This window comes from Labrus bergylta, chromosome 1 (genome assembly GCF_963930695.1).
Source record: "Labrus bergylta chromosome 1, fLabBer1.1, whole genome shotgun sequence".
In the NCBI taxonomy this organism is placed as follows: domain Eukaryota; kingdom Metazoa; phylum Chordata; class Actinopteri; order Labriformes; family Labridae; genus Labrus; species Labrus bergylta.
Genome location: NC_089195.1, coordinates 3256577 through 3276674, shown reverse-complemented (window position 1 = coordinate 3276674; position 20098 = coordinate 3256577). Strand labels below are relative to the sequence as shown.

Below are 20098 nucleotides of genomic sequence, written 5' to 3'. Positions count from 1 at the left end.
CTGGAGTTTCTCCTCCAGACCTCTAGTATTTTATCTGCAGAAAGTCCGAGTGAGTTGATGTCTGAACGTGGCAGAATATACTCTGGAGATTTCAACTCGAGCCAATAGAAAGAGAATGACGTTTATATATAGTGACTGTTTAAAGTGTCTGCACGCAACCTCTACGATCTCCGTGCTCTAATTAAACGTCTGCATTCTGTTTTCTGTTCCTCAGTATGTTGTTCTCCTCTCTTTTGTGGATGTTGTCATTCCATTGGATTACACATAGCATTGATATAAAGACAAATATTCTCATTATAACGTCGTGTAGTGGACTCTGTTGCTTCAGCCGCTACTTCTGCGTTGTTTATTTACGTCACGTCTTACCTCAGGAGACCCCCCGCCCCCCCTCCCCTCTGACGGTTAGTCCCCCGCTGTGAGGAGCATATGTGAACAGCTAGGTCTGGATAATCTCCAGAGCGGTACTCCTGTAAATATCTAGATATTATCCAGAGTGCATATGTGAAAACGGCTTTACTGTATTTAGAAATAAAAAGCAGGGAATGGGATCATACATTTTTTAGGAAAATCTAGAAGTAAATCAATTTCCGTTCTTTTTTCAGACAATCAGATTTCTTTTTGCAACCCCATGTTGGCCATTAGACAAAAATGCAGGTTTCAGGCACTTTCCAGTTTCAACTCAGGATCTTCACAACACCAGATGAATAGCTCTTTTTTTTTTTTTTTAGATGACCCAAAATAGAATTGCTTTAACTATTTTCTTGTTTCATTTTTCCTATGTCCACACTGAGCTCAAGCTAATTAGGCAGAAGGAAGTAATTTTCTGAAGAAAAAACAATGGACTTAATTTAAACAGCAAATACGATGAGAATGATTCGGCTTTGTACCAGCAAAGCACACTTTACTTTAGGATTTGAGGAAAGTCCTCCATGAGTCACTCACTCTGGCTTCTGAGACTATTTTGAGACTGTGTGAACCACTCCTCTCTCACTGTGCGCCAAGGTAACACACAAGTTACCTGTGCCAGTTTGAGTGTGTGTGTGTGTGTGTGTGTGTGTGTGTGTGTGTGTGTGTGTGTGTGTGTGTGTGTTTACTGTGAGAACACACTTGTGTGTGATGTATTTTGTCACTTACCTCATTTTTTTGATTCATGTATCCACAGCTGGGAAGTGTATGCGAAGGTATTCCCTGGAGCGACAGTCAGCCTGTGAAAAGAGGAGAAGGAGGAGGAGTGAGGGAGGCAGGGAGGGAAAAGGCGAGAGAGAGAGAGAGAGAGAGAGAGAGAGAGAGAGAGAGAGAGAGAGAGAGAGAGAGAATGTGAGGAAGATATTCAACATTTAACAAGTTGTCATAAAACAGTTTTCAGTTTCTCAACTTTGTGAGAGCAGAGCCCCCTCACACACACACTGAACGCGGTCTTCTCAAGTCTGAAATTAAAATGAAGTGCCTTGATGCTGAGTTTACACAGAACAAACCAACGCTCTTCTGTTTGCTGCCAAATCTGACAAACAAGATAAACCCTTGTGTAACACAGTTTGTACAAATGTTTTTGAGGCAACACTGCCTTCTGAACATCAGTAGGATATATCACAGCGGCCCTCCTCGGGTCCCAGCTTCTGAAAACCCCTTGTGTGATCCGGCCTGTGACTTCAGAAATTATAAAAATTGAACATTATTCTGAACAGTTGTTGTGTATAACTCCCTTACTTATTGTGGTTTAAGACAAAACCTAAAGTCTCTCTATGTAGATAAGACGCTTAGTAAAAGTGACAGTTGCTAAAAGTGGACCGTGTATTAAAATGTAACATCGATTCATCAGGGAGTGTACTCATAAATAATGTTTCACAAATCACAGCAGGAACAGTCATTTCACCTTGGAGGCAAGTGTACATACATTAAATCTTCTTTTCAACCAAACAACCATCAATGAATCAAAAACTTAAGCTAAATATTCAGCTGTCCAATCATTTATATCAGACTAAATGATTTGATGGCTGGCCTGCATACTCTGCAGTGCTTGTATACTTAATGTGCATGAGCAGTGTCCTCTATAAACTGGAATTTGATATTGTTTGAGGAATTAAAAAAACACTATTTTCTGCACAGATCCTGGATCAGAAGTCCCGCAGTGAATGGGAAAAAAAAAAAAAAAGGTTCAGTTAGATAACATTTGGGCCAATTTGTGCTTTCAACTTCTAACAGCATCAAACAGAAGACACACAGGAGCTTTTGATCAATGCTTTAAATCAGTGAAGCTGTTTGAGTTCATAAAGATGTTCTCCTGTGATCAAACTGCCCCACACTGTCATCTCATGCTGGTTATGTCATTAAGATGGGAATTACTGGAAAGGACCTGTCTGGGTTAGTATGTGTGCATGTTGATGGCACGGTTCAAGACAAAAATCCAGAATTCTGGGCATGTATGTATCATTGGGTTCATTTGAAATGGGTTATGAGGCGTAGACTTGGAGCTAAAATGACTCAAAAGAAGCCGCGTTGTTTTCATGTTCTCTGTGTAGTTCTCCGATTTGGGGACGCGGACTCGACCGCATGTAGCATGTGCATGTGTGTGTGTGTGTGTGTGTGTTATGGAAGAGGACACATTTGTACCAATGAAAGTAAAGCCAAAAAATAAAACTTATACACAAAACAGCACACACAAAAACACAAATGTGTGACTCTGTTCACCTTGACATTATGCAGACTTTATGTCTGCAAGCCCCCTGGTTAAATGTCCCTGTGATGTGTTAACACAACAGGTAATAAGACTGGAACATTCCCCCTGAGTGAGTAGGAGGGATGATGACGATGTGCACTCTTTATTGCTCCCCTCAGTTTCCATTATTAAGTCTTCCACTATTGTTCATGTACTGCAGAAATGTTTTATACATGTTATGGGGATAGTAACCCATAAATAGTTGCAAATATGGAAGAGTCCTCCTCCTCCTCTCTAAACGTCGATCCCCTCACCCAAACCAAACAGCCTACTCACAGATGTCAGAGGGTCTCCAACACAGACAACGTGTGGAACATGGGTACAAGCGAAGTCTGGAAAGTTTTAGGCTCTAAAAGAATTGAAATTGTCTAGAGATGGTCAGGAAGTCAGGCGTGTATCAGCTCTTGGCCGGCTGAAAATGTTGAATCATAAAGATGGCAATGTGTTTGTTCAGAGCTTACTGTACTCCCCTATATACTGCCCACTTGTGGTGCAATTATAGTAAAGCTAAAATGAAAGGTGTCATATAATCATGCATTCAGAATATTTCTGAACCTACCAATATGGACGAGTGCAAGTCAGATGTTTGTTTTTAATCATGTGACCACATTTCATTCTCTGCTGAGAAATTATGTTCAAATTTATGTGTAGATTAAATAACTCAGAATATGTCATTATAATGTCACTGACCCACCCAGACTTAGCGACACAAGGTATTCCTCGTGTTTCTGGAAACACTGGTGTAAATGTCTCTTTGTATTTTAATCACATGTAGTGATGATACCCTTTTGTTAATGTCCTGTATTTATATATCTGTGCGTTTTTATAACGATATGGACCTATGGGTCTGAAATAAAGTATAAAGTTCAGACTTCTCCATATAAAGATTCTGTGGTGATCAGTGTTAAACCTGCGGTGGCTAACGAGCTAAACTCTCTGCACAGTCTGCTGCTCCCAGCCAAGTCAGTAAAAGAACCAGTACAAAATCCAGGAGGAGGCAACAGCTGGAAAACCTCAGAGGGGCAGAGCAGCAGGTTTTGAGACTGCTTAAGGGACATAAAGACAAATCCAGCTTGAGGTTTGCCTTCATGAACACTCTCAGACACAACACAATACCAATGAGCCATGTGCCTCATCTGTCATCCTCTGAGAGACACAAACACATTTTATTTTATGTGACTGTAAATACAGGAAAAAGGAAAAAGGTCCATTTTGCATTCATAGCATTGAATGGATACTCGTTTAGCCATGCTAGCAATAATTTGAGTCCTTCAGCCGGTTCTTTTATAACTTGTACTCAAATACTTCACAGTGAAACTTTAGACAAGGAAATCATTTTTAGTTTACTAATGTAAATGTGAGGTTATGAGTACTAAAAGGACACTAGTGTTGTAGTCAAGACCACACTAACCAAGGCCAAGACATAACCGAGACCAGATTGCTCCGAGACTAAGACCAGACCAAGACATTTAGGGATCAACCCAGTCAAGACCAAGACCATAAATATGATTAAAAAAATCATCATCTTGTGTGCAGCGGGTGTGTCACTCGCTTAGACAGTAACAATGGGAAGGTTGTGCCCGTAAACAGGAGATTAAAATGAAATTATGAATGAATCGAAGTCATGTGTTCTTTTAGAAAGGGGAGTTTTCCTTCTAATGTCAGTAATGACTTGGAAAACTAGCCTATCAGTGGTGGTCTTGACCAGACTTGATTTAGAAATCTGGAGTCCGCCCAGTCTGAGACTAAGACCTGATAAAAATGCTTTAGATTCCGAGACGAACCCGAGACTAGGTACCAATCAAATCCAAATGGCCTGAAACGTGCTCCTAAGTACTTTCTGGAAGAACCATTTTCGACAAAAACACAAATTTTCACTTCCAATTTGCCCCATTCATTTCAAATGGGCGGAAGGTCCTAGAGACGCCGATCCGACTCTGCTCCGTCTGTCACAATTCGGGTACGCCGAACACGCTGGTGTTGTCCCTGAGTCTCTACGACCTTTGGTTCCCGAGCTATATCAAAAACAGTAGCCATTGATTCAGAGTACATGCGACAAAACTGTCAAAAGTTATTCACTTTTTAGAGTCTTCGGTACCCCTACCGACATCCAGTTCCATTACCTAACCCTAACCCTACCCTAGTCATTAGTCATATTTCACAAAAAGTGTACTCCAAAGTCGTCTTGAGACCGGTCTTGAGACAAAGACTGATTTCAAGTACTACAACACTGCTGCACACTAAAGATAAGACTGACTGTGTTGAAACATGTAAAAAGCCAATGTCAAAATTGAAATATCAATCAATTCCTTCATCAAATTGACATCCTTTTTCGCATACCGTAAAGCTTAAAATATATGCCCAGCCCAATTTAAGGCCCAGTCCCTTTTACTAGCCTGGTGTTGCCATACATTTTTACAAATAAAGGCAGGACTCAAATAGAGGCCCCTTTGCATTTAGTGTTGAAGTTGTTTGTGGATCTAAATAGAAGGACAAAAAGTTCTGTTTAAAAATAATGAAAGCCCACCTTGTACTGATGCCTGTCAGGGTCATTTCATAGAGTAAAAAAAATAAAAGCATGGGCTATTTATAGAAGTTTTAAGGTATATGGATTAGGATTGTTCTGACACTGAGTTACTCAAATGAAGTCTTGATAGATCCATGATTTAAATAATTTTTATAACTGTGGCTTGAAATGATATGATGGGATTCAATGAATGATATTAAAACAATAGTTTAATACTTTTATAAATATGCGTATGTGACGGTGGATGATTTGTCGAGTATAGAGATTTTTGTAAGCTATCAAGGCGCTGTTTGATTTGAATTCACTTCTTTCTTGTCTTTATGTTACGCCAAGCTAACAAGCAGCTGGCTCACTGGGGTAGAGAAATGAGAGACTTGGTATCAATCTTCTTTAACAGCTCTTGACATCCTGAGCCATTTCTCCAAAATGCCAAACTCTTCCATCACAGAGGCAGCTGCTGGAAAGCTAACCAAAATTAAAAAAATGCAAATCTTTAGAATCATCTTTTCACCAAATTCTCTAAACCTTCCAGACAATACCACTGTGAATTACAGTTTGACCTCACCTCTAGGTAAGTAGATTAGTAGAAAATGTCATGTTATTATGTCGAAGAGTTTGAAGATAAAATTGAAAGAAAGAAAAACAGTTTGCTGTTTTCCTTTTTTAAACTGTGTACACCTTGGCTCATCACTTACAGGGCGGGGTTAAAGATTGTTGGTTTGATACAAACAAGCATACTGGGGCAGAGAAATGGTTGTATAATGCTTTGCAGTGCTCGCCTTGTGTCCCTTTTAATACATAATTTATCAAAAGAAAGATTGCTGCTGCATAGCGAAGTTGTGGACTGTGGCATTTAAGTGTCCAGACAAAAATCATCATTAAAGCTTAATGTCATGTGTCTCTAATTAATGCAAAAGATTGTCTAAGAAGGTAGAAGATATTTAAACTGCATCACCCCAGTTTCTGAGCTCACAGTTTCTGACAGCTCAAGCACATAGTGATCATGAGCTACCTGGAGAAAAAAACTAAAAACAGAGGTTGTTTCAAATGATGACTTAAGCAATGATTGGGGTTTAATAACATCATTACAAGCCCACAGCAGCAGATTTCATACGGTTAAATGATAACGTTTGCCCCTAATGAAGCGCCGATAAAAATGAACCCCAAAAAGCATGAACCCTGTCTGACAGGGTCTGGTTGAGGCCACTCCTGCCCCGCCCTGACCTTGCTTGGATCCATTAGGACATTGCCCTGATCATCTAGATACACATCAATCATATGTTTGAGCATCTCCCTTTGCATTTCAGATACTGTTTGGTTTCTGCCTTTCATTCAGTAGACAGTAGATGTGTTTAGCAGAAATGTACAGAAACTGTTTTCAGTAGAACAATGACTCCAAATGCTGTCTGGATTGTTATTGAAATGAAAATCTAAAGATGGGGTGGAGCAAGTTAAGAGTCAAATGAGCAAAATATGAGGGTTTGATTTGTTTTAAATTATTAAAAGGGGGGGGGGATGACATGCGTGCAAGGAACCATAGGTCGGATTTGAAGCCTGCTCTCAATGACTTTGGCCTCTGTACATGGTACTCGCACTAACCGCTAGGCTACAGGAGTAAATAAGCAGTCTTCACTAATCCTATTAAAATGTGTGACAAAATGTCCAACACTGCGTTTTAGAGCTCCTGTGAGGAAGATTTAAAGACTCCAGGTCTCAAATTTTACCAAGTGCAATTAATATGTTAAACAACAATTAGGTATTTGTTGCTCTTTTTGCACTTGAATTGCACATTTGCACACCTCCACTTTGCACTTTAATAACTTCAATTTCCATTCTGGTATGGTCTCTTGACTGATTTTATTGCGCTGTTTTTATTTGGTTTTATATTTTGCTGTGTTGTCTGATGTTATGGTGATGTTGATGTTGTCCTTGTGTTTCTTGTCTTCTGTGCGCTCCTGTTGCAATGCAAATTTTGCCTTGTGGGAAAAAAATAAAATTAATAATAATAATAATAATAATAATAATAATAATAAAATCTGAATCTGAATCTGCGTTTTGACTGCTGGGTTTGATTCTGATAGAGATAATAAAGAGACATTAAATGTGGTCAATCGAGAAAGATGCAACAGCTTTCTTACAGCAGAGAGAAACACTGAACTTCAGGCTGAACACTTCCTGTGGTCAAAGCCGCTAGGCCAGGTGTGAATGCACAGGTAAACAGAAATGCACTGCTGGCTCTCCACAGGGGCTTCTAGTATATTCAGGCCACACACACACACACACACAGATGTGTTTGAGCCCTGGCTTTGGTCAGATGGCCTGGGGCAGGTCTTTATCCACCAGCCACTAAAAGCCCTCTAAGCCTGCAGCTATGCCAGCCTGCTCCAACCTGTCTTCCTTTCTTCATCCCTCCTTACTCTCTCAAATCATTTATATAATTCTTCCTCTTCCAGGAATCTGCTTTCCATCACCTTATTTTACATAAGATCCTGATTATCATCCTTAGAATAAAACCTTTTTTTTTTCCTCCAGGTCTCTTCCTTCTCTCCTCTTAACCCTCTACCCCCCCTCTCATGTACTCTTCTGTCTCTCACATCAATCCCAGGGCTGCACTTTTGTCTCTCTCCAACCTTCCTCCATCCTCTCTGTGGAGGTCCAGAATCCGGTGACTGCAGCACCAGAATGTCAGACAGCCATATATTAACATTTAGACAGCCTCGGGGCCCAAAAGGGTAGCTCCAGTTTAAATCAGTCACATCCACTCTTAACACTCTCAAAAAAGCTCCACAAGTCGACGGGTACAGCTGGCACCGAGGACCACCAGTGTCAATCTTCACGGATGTTTTTCCCTGTCAGCTGTTTGACAGTGTCTCTCTTTCTCCTCCAAGACGTGTCTGTTTCCTTTAATAGCTCTAAACACAGTGTGCTTTGTTGTAAAGTCAACATGACATGCTGGCTGATCCACAGATATTCAGATTTTAAAGAAAAAAACTGAGGAAACACGTCTATGTGGTTTGAAGCAGTAATTACAATCAAATCTCTGAACTGATGATGAATCGCATTCATTCGTCACATAGTCATGTAATATTAAAATTATTTAGGTGTTCTTTTGTTTATCTCCTTATTTTTTATCAGTTGTTGTCAGAAATCTTTTAAATGTCAGAAAAATACCCATCAGAGTTGATCAGATGACAAGATCCAATCTTCATCGTCCAAGGTGTCGATACGTTCAATAAACCCGCTTATATTAAAAACCAGAGGAGCAGTAAATCCTGACATTTGAGAGCGTCTGGAAACGTTGGTCACTCAAAGAGTCAGTGTGCCACTTTGGTTCAGACAGAAATATCACCATCAATAATGGATGAACTGCCTTGAAACGCAGTCCCTGGAAGAACAAGAACCCTAATGATTGTGTTGATCTCCTCACCTTCTGTGTGTCTTCCATCAGGTTACAATATCAGTTTGTCCAATGACATTTTTTACCAACACCTGCAAAAACTTATGACATTTCCATCGGCCTGTTTTATAAACATAATGTATTATTAATTAACGCTGTCATAATCTATATTTTTCATAAAACTATAGATTCAATGATTCTGTATAAAGGTATTAGCTGTATTAGCTCATTGTTTTGGTTTAGTAACTCTGCACATTTTAACTTTGTCTCCAGCTGCAGCAGGCTGTGTTTTCCGTACTTTTTTTTTACTAAATAACAAACATGTTTGCTTGGAACCTGTTCTTGATAACATACCTAAACCAAATGATTTTTCCAGTTGTGAAGGTGTGATGAAGCTTCAAAGAGAGTATGTATTAGACCTCAAGTTCACAAAATGCAGATTTGATAGCTTTCTCCCTGAAATTAGCAGGAAAGAAATCCATTATTGTAGTTTTAAAAGCTGCATTTGTTGCCTGTACTGCAGAGGTTCTAAAACTTCATGGTGCTGACACAATTCGCTGCAAATCATCCCCCACTGACTCTCCCAACATTTCCTGTTTCTCTATAGCTGTCCTATAAGTCAAATGCAGTGGAAAAAGATTGACAACTTTATAACAATGCTCACAAAAAGTAGCCAGCGGTGTGTAACTGTGTGTGGATGGGATTAGTTCATGCTGATTGGCTCTTTAGTGTAAAAGCATTTTCAATGGTCAGAGGACTGAACACATTTATTTTAAATAATCTCAACAGGAATAATGAAGATTAGTAATTGTTAAATTACTCAAACAAATCTGTATCTTATATTTGTCTAAAACGTATCCAACTACCTGAACAACAAACCCTTGACGTGGAAAAAAAGTTTCCAAGTTCTGTTTTTCTTGCTCACTACTTTATGCTCAAACTTTGTGCAACTCTGGTAGACATTGAAAAGTAAGATATTTTATTATTCATTGCTGGGACAGCAAAGCAGAGAGAGAGGCTGTCGCACAGTGACGGTGTGAAATCCCTGTAAGGAAAATTCTTCAGTGAATCTCACCAGTCTCAAGGTGTATGCTACCTTTTTTAATGCTGTTGTTAGCTTCATTTGTGTGAATCTACATGAGTTTGTTTGTGCACAGGTGTATGCTGGTTTTGGCTGCATGTGTGAATGTGTGTGTGTGCTCGCTAGTAAGGGATGTGTTTGTGTTACTGCAGAGGTGACAACAACCAAAAATACACTCGCACTGCAGGCCTGAATTATTCAGAGAGTGGAGACGGAGCAGCAGGGGGTGGGGATGGAGATAGATGGATGCATGAGAGACGGCGGCGAGAGAAGAAGGAAAATAGCATACAGTGAGGATGAACAAAGTAAGAAAGTAGGGGAGAACAGAGGGGGTAAGGGAAAGTTCAGAGAGCATGGACTCATCAAAAGGAAGCCACACACACTTTACACACACTGGCAAGTTGTGATGACAAAAGAGAACACACACACACACACACAGAGACACACACACACACACACACACACACACACACACACACACACACACACACACACACACACACACACACACACACACACACACACACACACACACACACTTTGTTATGGCCTGCTTTGGTGCAGAATTCTTTTTTTCATCCAGGGTCTTAAGAAATAGACAATTGGGGAAAATAATTATACAAAAATAAACAAAACATAAAATGTTTAACCAAAAAACAGCAATTTTTATCTCTGACACATGCACACACACACACACACACACACAAACACGCTGCATGCCTTCCTTTTTCCACACGCACACACACAAAATGCATTTTTCATTCTCCTTTATTCTGTGCATGCAGGCTTCACATCGGCTATCACTCACATTGAAATTCCATCTGTTTTTGCAATCTCTGTGTGCAGCTATGGAGCTTTTACATTGCCTGTCTTTCTGCCTAGGAGCGGGGGGTAGGAGGAGGAGTGTGTGTCCATATGGAAACCAAAAATGGATACTGAACTGTGCAGCCACATTTATTGCCTCTTAGCAGGGGAAGTGTACACAACCAGCGGTTTACAGCTCTGTGCAGGAATATGTTTTTTGAGCATGGGATGCTCAGCAGGATAAACGCAGCCACTTAGAAAAACAACTCCAACTCCTCTGACACGTCCAGGAAACATTGTTTAAGAAAGTGACACAAACTTCAGGAAAACACAAAGACTTTCAATAGTCTTAGAAAAAGGAGTGAAATTTACAACGAGAGCCGGCAGTGTACAGGTGACTGCTGAGAAAGGAAATAGAAAATAATTAGTGACTTCCGCTTGGTGCAGAGCACTCAGACGGGGAGGAGAGGTCTGGAAATAGGCTGTTACTGTACATCTCAGGCTGCTCCTCAGAGGCCCATTACCACAGGATGCCTCTCTATCAGTGTGTGTGGAGGAGGAAGAAGATGAGTGGATTGGGGAGTAATGGATTTCATCCTGGAGATAATGACCGATGGACCACATGTCGCCCAAGACAACACTCATAACACAGCAGCTGACAAGAACCTGTCAGTGAAAACCAGCGTCAGACTCATCTACGAAGCTTACGTATCATCCACATTGTTGTGGGCATGAACCGAGGTGCGTCAATGACAACAAGAGTTGCTATTTCTGTCTTTAAGGTTTCAATAGAGGATGCTTCATCTGTCTATTTCTGCGTTCAGTTATGTCATGTATGCTCAAGTGTGTTCAAGATGAAAGAAATTTCACCAGTAAGACTATTTTTAACTGTTCGTTTAAAACTTGTTAAAGGCTTTCTATGTGATTTTTCACACTTAAATATAATAGAAATCAAGTATATCCTCTGAAAATAACTCTGTGAGTCATGACTGTCTACAATGGGTGTAACACCCGAGTCCCACTGTCTGTGATGTTTCCAGAGTTTTCAGAGTCCTATCTTCAGTTTGTTTACATCGCCGAGACGGCCGGCTGACTCCTCCCCTTGTGTATAAAAGTTGTTTAATTGAGGGACTAGAGAAAAGAAGAATAACATACTGTACTCACTGCTTAACTGTGTTTCTAGATCACGCTCATTTCAGGTAAATTTACATGCAGTGTGAAGATATGAGCTTAATAAAGATCGCTAGCATTAGCATGCTAACACAACAATGCAGCGCGAGTTGTTTTGGTTTCATGCTGGTGCTCAAGGGCGACATCTGCTGGATCAAAAAATCACATATAAAGACTTTAACATAGACTAACCATGCATATGTCTACCATACTCAATCATTCTTTTTGAATGATTCTGAAAGTACTGTTTAAAGACTTCAGATCAATAGCTGAGGAGCTCAACTAGATTCCTCTTGAGTGTGTTTCCCATCATGCTCCATGTGTTAATAAAGGAGAAGGAACAACGGGGCAGAAATAGAAGAATCGTCACCCAGCTGCCATTTTGTTGGCAGTGGTTTGTTTTATCAGCAATGATTGCAGTCTTAATGTTAGCAGGTTTAGTATTAGGGGCTGTTAAGCCACCAGCCATGTTATTCCCTTTCTCTTTTTTACTTCCCAGGTGACATTTTGGAAGAGTGCACATTCTACAAGTTGAATTTCTTTATTCATGGGGAGTAAAAAACTACATTTAGGCATAAAATACAAAATGCATGTGCTCTGATGGTTACCTGACAATGACTGGTCACTTTAATTTGACAGCCAGTGAAGATGTCCTGACCTCTGATCAGGTAGAATATGAGATTTTGTGTCAGATGAATGACACAGACTCGACACAGGGGTGTGTTTCTTTAACCTGGATACCAAAGAGGAGACGCACACCTCCATCTGTGACCTTGTTTCTTTGGTTTAACTGAAGTCAAATTTGTAATTTGTAAATTTCCCCATTGAGGGATAAATAAAGGATTATCTTATCTTATCTTATCTTAAGTCAAAAAGAACATTTCTACACACCTATTACGAGGAGTTTAAGGTGGTAATGAAACAGTCTCAGAGTTTTACTGATGCCTCTATGACTTACAAAGTAGGTCATGTAAGCACAGCAGACCCTTAGCATGAAGATCGACTCTATCTATGTCAGCAGCTCAAGTCCCAACTAAGGGAGTGGTCACACTGGCCAAACAAACTGGACTTTAGGGTTGAAGCGTGCTTGGTACGGATGGCCAGTGTGAGCGCGCTCTAAGTGTTTTATGGCACGCAGACCAAAGAGCCTAAGTTTAAACATTCTCTGAAATTGTCTTGAAAGTTTCATTGAAAGGTATTTTGGCTTGTAATAAGGTAAGTGGGAGGATTTTTTCTTGAAAGAAAGGGTCAGCTGAGACATTAAAAAAAAAGAAGAAAGCGAAAATTGTGCATCATTTGCTCCCTCTGTCTGCTGTGTCTCAACGTCTAATTCACAGTGTAGAGCCTTGTGAATGAGACCTTAACGCCCTGCTATGTGTTCAGTTTGGTCTTGTTTTCGTCTTAATGTGCGTCTTTTTAAGGCTTTATTTTGAGACTCTCTCTCTCTCTCTCTCTCTCTCTCTCTCTCTCTCTCTCTCTCTGGAATTATACTCAGGAGGCCGTTAATATACATATAATGTTATAGGTATAACAAACAACTTAAAGCAGACTGTGAAAGAGCATAAAGAAAAAATGGAGTCCTTATCCATTAGAAAGGGATCCTGTTTTGTCCTGCTTCATCACAGAGTTAGGTCAAGTTCATTTAGGTCTAGGTTAATGCAATATTGCACGGTCACAGCTTATTCATTGTATATCTGAAAAAGCACTGTTGAGGGCACCAGCTCTTGGGGACTGGGTTAGGGTTAGGATGGGGGGGGGGCCTTGGTGTCTTCATGAGAAGAAGACTCCAGTCCCTAGGTTGGATGAGGAAACCATAGTGGGTGTTCCCCCGTTTACCTCCTGGGAGAGACTGGGGGCTTCTGGGTAAGCTCAACCATTCATTCTTCAGTGACTCCGAGGGATGGAGAATGAGCCTGGTTTTGTATTTGACAGATTTTGGTGGGGAGTTTGTCTGCTGTGTAATCCTGAGCTACTTTGGTGACTAGGGGTTTTGAATCTTAAGATGAGGAGTCTCCTCCTGGGGTGCTCCCTCGGGCCCTAAAAGTTTTGGGGAGGAACTACTCTCTATTTGTGCAACAGTGGAAAGTACTGATTTTTTAAATTTTGGCTCAATGGTTTGTCTCTGTGATCTGAAGAAATGTGCTCTAAAGCACTTCTATTTGTCCCCAGGGCTGTTGCCATGTCTCCAGCTGGATATGGGAGAGGTGGAAATTCTCCTTCCTGAATGTGGGTTACATCAGGAATTAGTTAGGAAAGGTTTATATGTTTATTTGTATTCATAGATTTGTTTTTCAGTGAGGGTGCCGGCCTTCAGCGAAACACAAGACAAGACATGACAGACAGTAACAACAGTGCTACTTACTAAGTGGATGTACTGAGTAAAAAACAGATTAAAACATACCATCAGTAAAAAAAAATAGAATTGAAAATAAAAATATTGCATCAGTAAAAAAAGATAAATGAAATGAAGGTAACTGCAGGTATTTATAAAAAGAACATAAACATTATGTACATTGTATTTATTAAATAAAAGCACGAAATGGCTACTGCTCAGGAAGGGCAACTTAAAAGACAAATGGCTTATAATAATAAACATTATGACTATATCTTTGTGTTTGCTTAAATTGTAAATATAAATCATAATTTTGGAATCTAATTAATTAATCATTAATTCAGCTTTATTAACCACATAACTGTTATACAGTAACCAAATCTGTGAAGTGTGAGTACTAATAAAACACTTTAAAGGGGCTTCACTGTCATCATTTTACCGTTATTAATCTTACAAAGCTGAAAACTGATAATCTCCTCTTTCGCTATACAGTCTGCCAGGAGATGTTTAAAAAAGTGAAGGTACATAGAGTAGAAGATGCCCTTTCAAAATAAATGGATGTGCTAGCCATATAGTGATCTAAATGAAACCAGGTGAATTATAAAGTTAACCCCAATGAAAAATTACATTGTGACAGCAGTTTCTGTTTCTTCAATAGTTCTCTGTGTTAATGTGCTTTTTGACCCCAATCTAAATGAAGAAGAAGAAGAAGGATTAGGAAGAAAACACAAGCAGTACAAATTGTCTTTGTGAAGAACTCTGTGCTTACTTCTTGTTTTTCTTCAAAAATCACTTAAGCATTCATCCATTCCATGCTTAACACAGTCTAACAGTGGTTCAAGGATAAAAAAAAGTTCTGTAGAGAAAGAGAAGTGAGTGATGAATCATGTCAGGTACACATCCATCTTTAGCGCAATCTTAAGTACATTGAACTGAGCATGGATGCATTTCATTGAACTCTTTTCATTGTGTGATTTTTAATGGTGATGATGTCATCAGGATGATGGACAAAAGTGTCCAGATCACAGACCGCACTGGAGCTGCAGAATCGCTTTCAGATCGAAGTTCTGATGTGGAGAGCCCAGTTCATACAGATATTTGTGAGAAGACTTTGAGTTAATTTTTTGATCAAATGAGAGCTCTAACATAATTGACATGTATGTTGTAACACAATGTGTGAGTGCTGCACAGAGGACTGAAAAAAAGCCTTCATCAAATGGCACAAGAACAGTCACGTGATGCTTAATATGAGCAGAAAGAATGAATGTGTGGTGGACAACGGGGTCAACAGGAGGACCGACCCTTAATGATCCTTTAATGGTTTGTCTACAGTGGCGAGGCAGTGAAGATGGTGGTCTTATTTAAGCCCCTAGAGGTTCATATCAATAAAAATCCACTAGACTAACCACACGTAAAGATATTGTGAGGAACTTGCATTATATGCTGGTTCCCTTAAATCCCTGTGGGCACATCAGTATTAATTATTTCTTTGATGAACTTGCAAATGCAAAGGTCGTGCTTCTGACAAAAAAATCTCATTCTCTCTATCTCATCATACACGCTGATCTTCAATCACTCTGAAGTAGCTGCTCACTTTGTGACTTGGGTCAGGGGCATGGTAATAAATGTCCTGTGTGGAGTTTTTGGCCTGTTATAAAACAGCCTTTACACTCCACCATGCTGGATGGGGAGGACTGTGAGGTGCATCTCCTCGCAGCTGGAGGAGATGGACGTTTCAGGCACAAGACGTTTGTTTTTAGCTCAGAAGATGAAGAGCATAGACATTTTTTTTATTTTAAGCATCAGTTTGCAAGGACAACTTTAAAACAGAAGTGCTTTTCTGTCATAGGAATTCAATTGTGGAATCCTTTAAATAATGATTTGAAGGGCTGTGTTCGGATATTTCAGTTTAAGAAAACTTCTGAGGAAGTGAAGACTGAATTGTCAGATTTGTTTTTTGTTGGCATGGTATTCATTCATTGATTGTAATTGGACAGACCATCCAGACATTTGTTGTTTGCTTTTTGAGTAAGGGGCAGTGCAAAACAAGATTTATTCTTCTCCCTGCTCCTTTCCGTACATGGGATAAAGTGTGAATTGTCTTTTCTTTTGTGTGTTGTGTGTTTTGACATGTACGGAACAAATTAAAAATTAAATGAAATGAAATCATCCCTAACCCTTTACCTACAGTATGTACTTAAATCTGTTACTGGATAAGCTGTGAGCATCACCTGTGGTTTTTATTAGAAATGAACTTCTTTTACATGGGTTGCCTTCCATAGTTAATGAGACCCATCATACTATTTGCCCATAGGTGGGACAGTGGTTGGCAGGTGGGAGGGCATATCCACACAACAGTTAGCCCTGTACGCCATGTCTCTGAGGCCCATGGCTGCTCTGAGATCCCCTTAGCCTAGGACCGCTGAGTTCCTAGTAACCATAGGAATGAGGAGGCACAGCAATAGTCTTTGTGTTGGAGAGGATGTGTACCGGCAGGAGGAGACTTAGACACACGGCTACTCGTTCACCTCCTGCAGAGAGGGCGAGCCGGTGGCAGTAGCTGAAAGCAAAAAGCAGAAGCAGCATGCACTAACTACTAGCACTACTACTACCGCACTACTGCACACATCGCAGACACCCTGTGTAAGCACACAATGTGGGTGAGTGAAAAAACATCATCTAGGAGGATGAAGCTGGCAGGTCATTGTCAGAGTGTGACGGCCCTGGCCATGGTGTTTGGCCTGGTACTGCTTGTGTTTTGTGTTTCAGGGTTTGGCGTCATCTGGTGGTTGGTGGTGGCATGCCTGCTGGTCGTGGGGAGACTCGCCCGCCTACCTGCTGATTGCGGATGGGCTTCACCTGGGTGGAAGGGCATACAAGCCAGGCTGCCAGAGCTTTCTGGGGGTTCCTTGGGACAGATTGGACTGATTTCCCTCTGCTCTTGCATTTTTTTGGTGGTTCTGAAATAAACTAAAACCTAAGCAAGTTGACTGTGTGGACCTCCATTTTGAATGTTAGGGCCTACACGAGCTGGCCGTAACAAGAGACACAAGCAGCTCCCAGACAGTAAACTGCTACTGCTGGAGCCTAAACACAGACAACGACCTCCCACATATACAAATGCAGATGTTCTTAGGAAAGTTACGAGGGCTTCAAAACCCCACAGCTAAATGCTATCCTAGCGCCTAACGCTAAGGCCGGTGAGCCCGTAACTTAAATGCCTCTGCTAATGAAAGTTACAGGGACAGAGCCACCAAACCCCCCTCAGGTGTGTCATCAGTACTGACCCTGCTTCTCCTCCTACCAACCACGCCTACCGCTAAAGACACTGAAGTGAATCCTCCTAACGCATTATCATAACTTGCAGGTACAGAAAGCATTGGCGAGTTAGCCATACGCATGGAGGATCGGGATGGCTGGAAACATCACTGGAACGCTCATCTGAGGAAGACCAACTAATAATATAATAGTATGTATCAAACAGACTGATATTGATATACTATGAACAAACAAGACCATCAGGAAGAAGACTGACTATTTCTTTACAATTATCATGAATACCTGAACCAGCTGCTGAGGTATAGGTGCGAGATAAAGTCAGTCACAGCACCCTGCATAAACAACCTTTTTTAAGATTCACAGTGAATAGTATATTAGATTATAAAAGACAGCAGAAGGGGGTTTTTGTCGACAACTTTAACATGTACAGGACAAGATAAGCAAAGAGACAATATATACCTCTTTGTCCACAGGGATGCCAAAAAATGAAAATAAACATAAATAACTCTGCACTGGAACAAATGCCTGTGTGAATACTGAGGAATAAATAGGTGTTCATATGTGTTTTGTAACCTTTCATATATTTGATAAAAATTACTTGCCGTTGATTTAAAGGTAATGTAACACGTCTTCTTTTTGTCCTGTTGTAAAACCCCTCAGAGTGTACCGGAGGCTGGTACATCTGTAGGTCTTTAATCTGCAATCGATAATAAACCACTGTTTGTATTATTCCGTGATCCACTTTCTTCAGGATTCAACAGACAGGCTTGTTAATTCCATGTGAGCAGGGCTGACGGAGTAGCAATGTGTTTGTCAGAGAACATTATCTTACAGAGAATTAGATTTCACATCTTCTGCGGTCCATTAGAGCTTTTAACTGACTGTTGAAGGAGATGTGTCCGTGTTTGTTTGTGTGCACAGACATCATACATAAAGTACATGCTTGTGTACAGGATGGAAGGACTGTGTGGATTATTTTTAGTTTCTCCGTCCACAGAGAGGTGAGCAGAGTGAGTTTCTGACTGAAAGGCAGCGAGTTTAGCAGATTCACACATAGGAAGGAAATGTGATAGTGTTAAACTTTTTTTAAAAGCGTTGATTACTAGTCTGCTGTTTCCCTTAAAAAAAACTTGTGCATGTGTGACGGCAAAGTTGAAGGGCTGAGGTGGGAAAAGGTTCCACTTGTGCACAGATTCTAGTTGCAACAAATAAAAAGACAAAAGTTTTCTACTTGAAAGTTTCATAGAGAATGTTTTTTTCTCTCTCTTTCTCTATGTAGAAGCTTGTATTTTCATACAAAAGCCATTTTATCTTATCAGGGCCAGTTAGCTGGAAAATAATTCTATGGTACAATTCATGAACACAAGGTCAAGAACCTTTTTCTATTGGCAAGATGGGTGAGATTAACTTTATTGTGTTTACTTTTTTTTCCCTAAAGGACTCGTCTGCTAAACATATCCTTTCTATTTCTGATCCTACATTTTTTATGACTTTCTGTTGATTTAATATTATTTAGTTCTTTCATCACTTTCCAAAGGTATCTGTGTTAGACTGCAAGATATTCTGTTTACCTTTTCTATTGCAGCAATGAAACAATAAAGTCTAAGTAAATACATCTACAAATTGTCATGTCCAGCTCTGTGTCTTAGGTTATGTTTTAATTTCTACTTTTTCCTGTTATTCCTATTATTCCTATTATTTCCTGTTTTGGGTCACTAACTTCTCCTCTCATTTCAGATCCTTCATTTCCTGCCCTCATGTGTTTCCCACCTGTGTGATTGTCTGCCCCGCCCTGATTGTTCCCAGCTGCATCTCGTTGTCTTCCTCCTCACCTTCGTATTTAGTCTGTGGCTTCCCTTCCTTCTGTGCCAGTTCATCTCTGACCTCTGTGTGACGCGTGCAAGCCTTTTGTTTCTCTTGGATCACTTTTTGGAATCGACTTCTGCTATGTTTTTGACGTTGACTTTGCCTGTGCCCTTTTTTTGGATTCTGTCTGCTTGTCAAAAGTAAAGACGTTTTTTTTCTCTTACTAAAGACTGTGTTTTGAGTCGTGCTTTTGAGTTCAATTACCTGTGGTTTTGTTACACAAATATAAGGTTACATATTATAACACTGCAACATGATTGACTTTGGCTAACTGGCTCAAACACGTTAACACAAGATTCAGTTCTATCTCAAAGTGAAGGCAACATGCCTTACACAAAACATTATATAACCATGTTTTAAGACATAGATCCCACAATGTGCTGAATGATTTAAACTGGCTGATAATGTCACGCCCCTCTGATGTGTCTGCATCCTGTCTCTGACCTTTGCTGTCACTCTAACTGTCATCTTAAAAAATCCGGATGCATCGAGACAGCTCGATCACATTTCCTTGAGCTATATCAGGTGAAGCATGGGAAACTGAGGGAGTGTGAGATTTTAATGGTGTGAGGGAGCATGACCGAGACGAGGCGTGAATTAGTTTGAGCTCGTGTCCGTGTGTGTGCGTGTTTTTAGCCTCTCCATTGTGGTATGTAGGATTCTGCTGCAGTGCCCTCACACATGTGCCTTCACTGCAGACTCCAACTATGATGTCATCTCTCTCCTTCATCTGTCTCACTGTGAATCTCTCAAGCTGTGGTAGGAGGGGTTTGTTTCAGTCGTGATGTAAAGTTAGAGGTTCTCATGCGGAGGAGGAGGAGGGAGAAGAAAACAGAAGTGTAAAGGGTTCATTTGTACTTAGAAAATGAGCACACAGCTGCTATGATATCGGGAATATGCAGCAGCTCTGCAAGACTTTATTATAA

General features: G+C 40.3%; 1 protein-coding gene across 3 annotated transcripts in view; it reads right to left on the bottom strand.

The window, feature by feature from the left end:
• The window catches only part of LOC109997667 (endonuclease V), an 80527-nt gene that overhangs the window by 39614 nt on the left and 20815 nt on the right, over positions 1–20098 (bottom strand). For all 3 annotated transcript variants that reach the window (XM_029280843.2, XM_020652228.3, XM_065962676.1), the window contains exon 8: positions 1135–1205. In XM_029280843.2, coding sequence (XP_029136676.1) covers positions 1149–1205 — 57 coding nt within the window. In that variant the 3' untranslated portion in view covers positions 1135–1148. The remainder of the gene's footprint in view (positions 1–1134; positions 1206–20098) is intronic.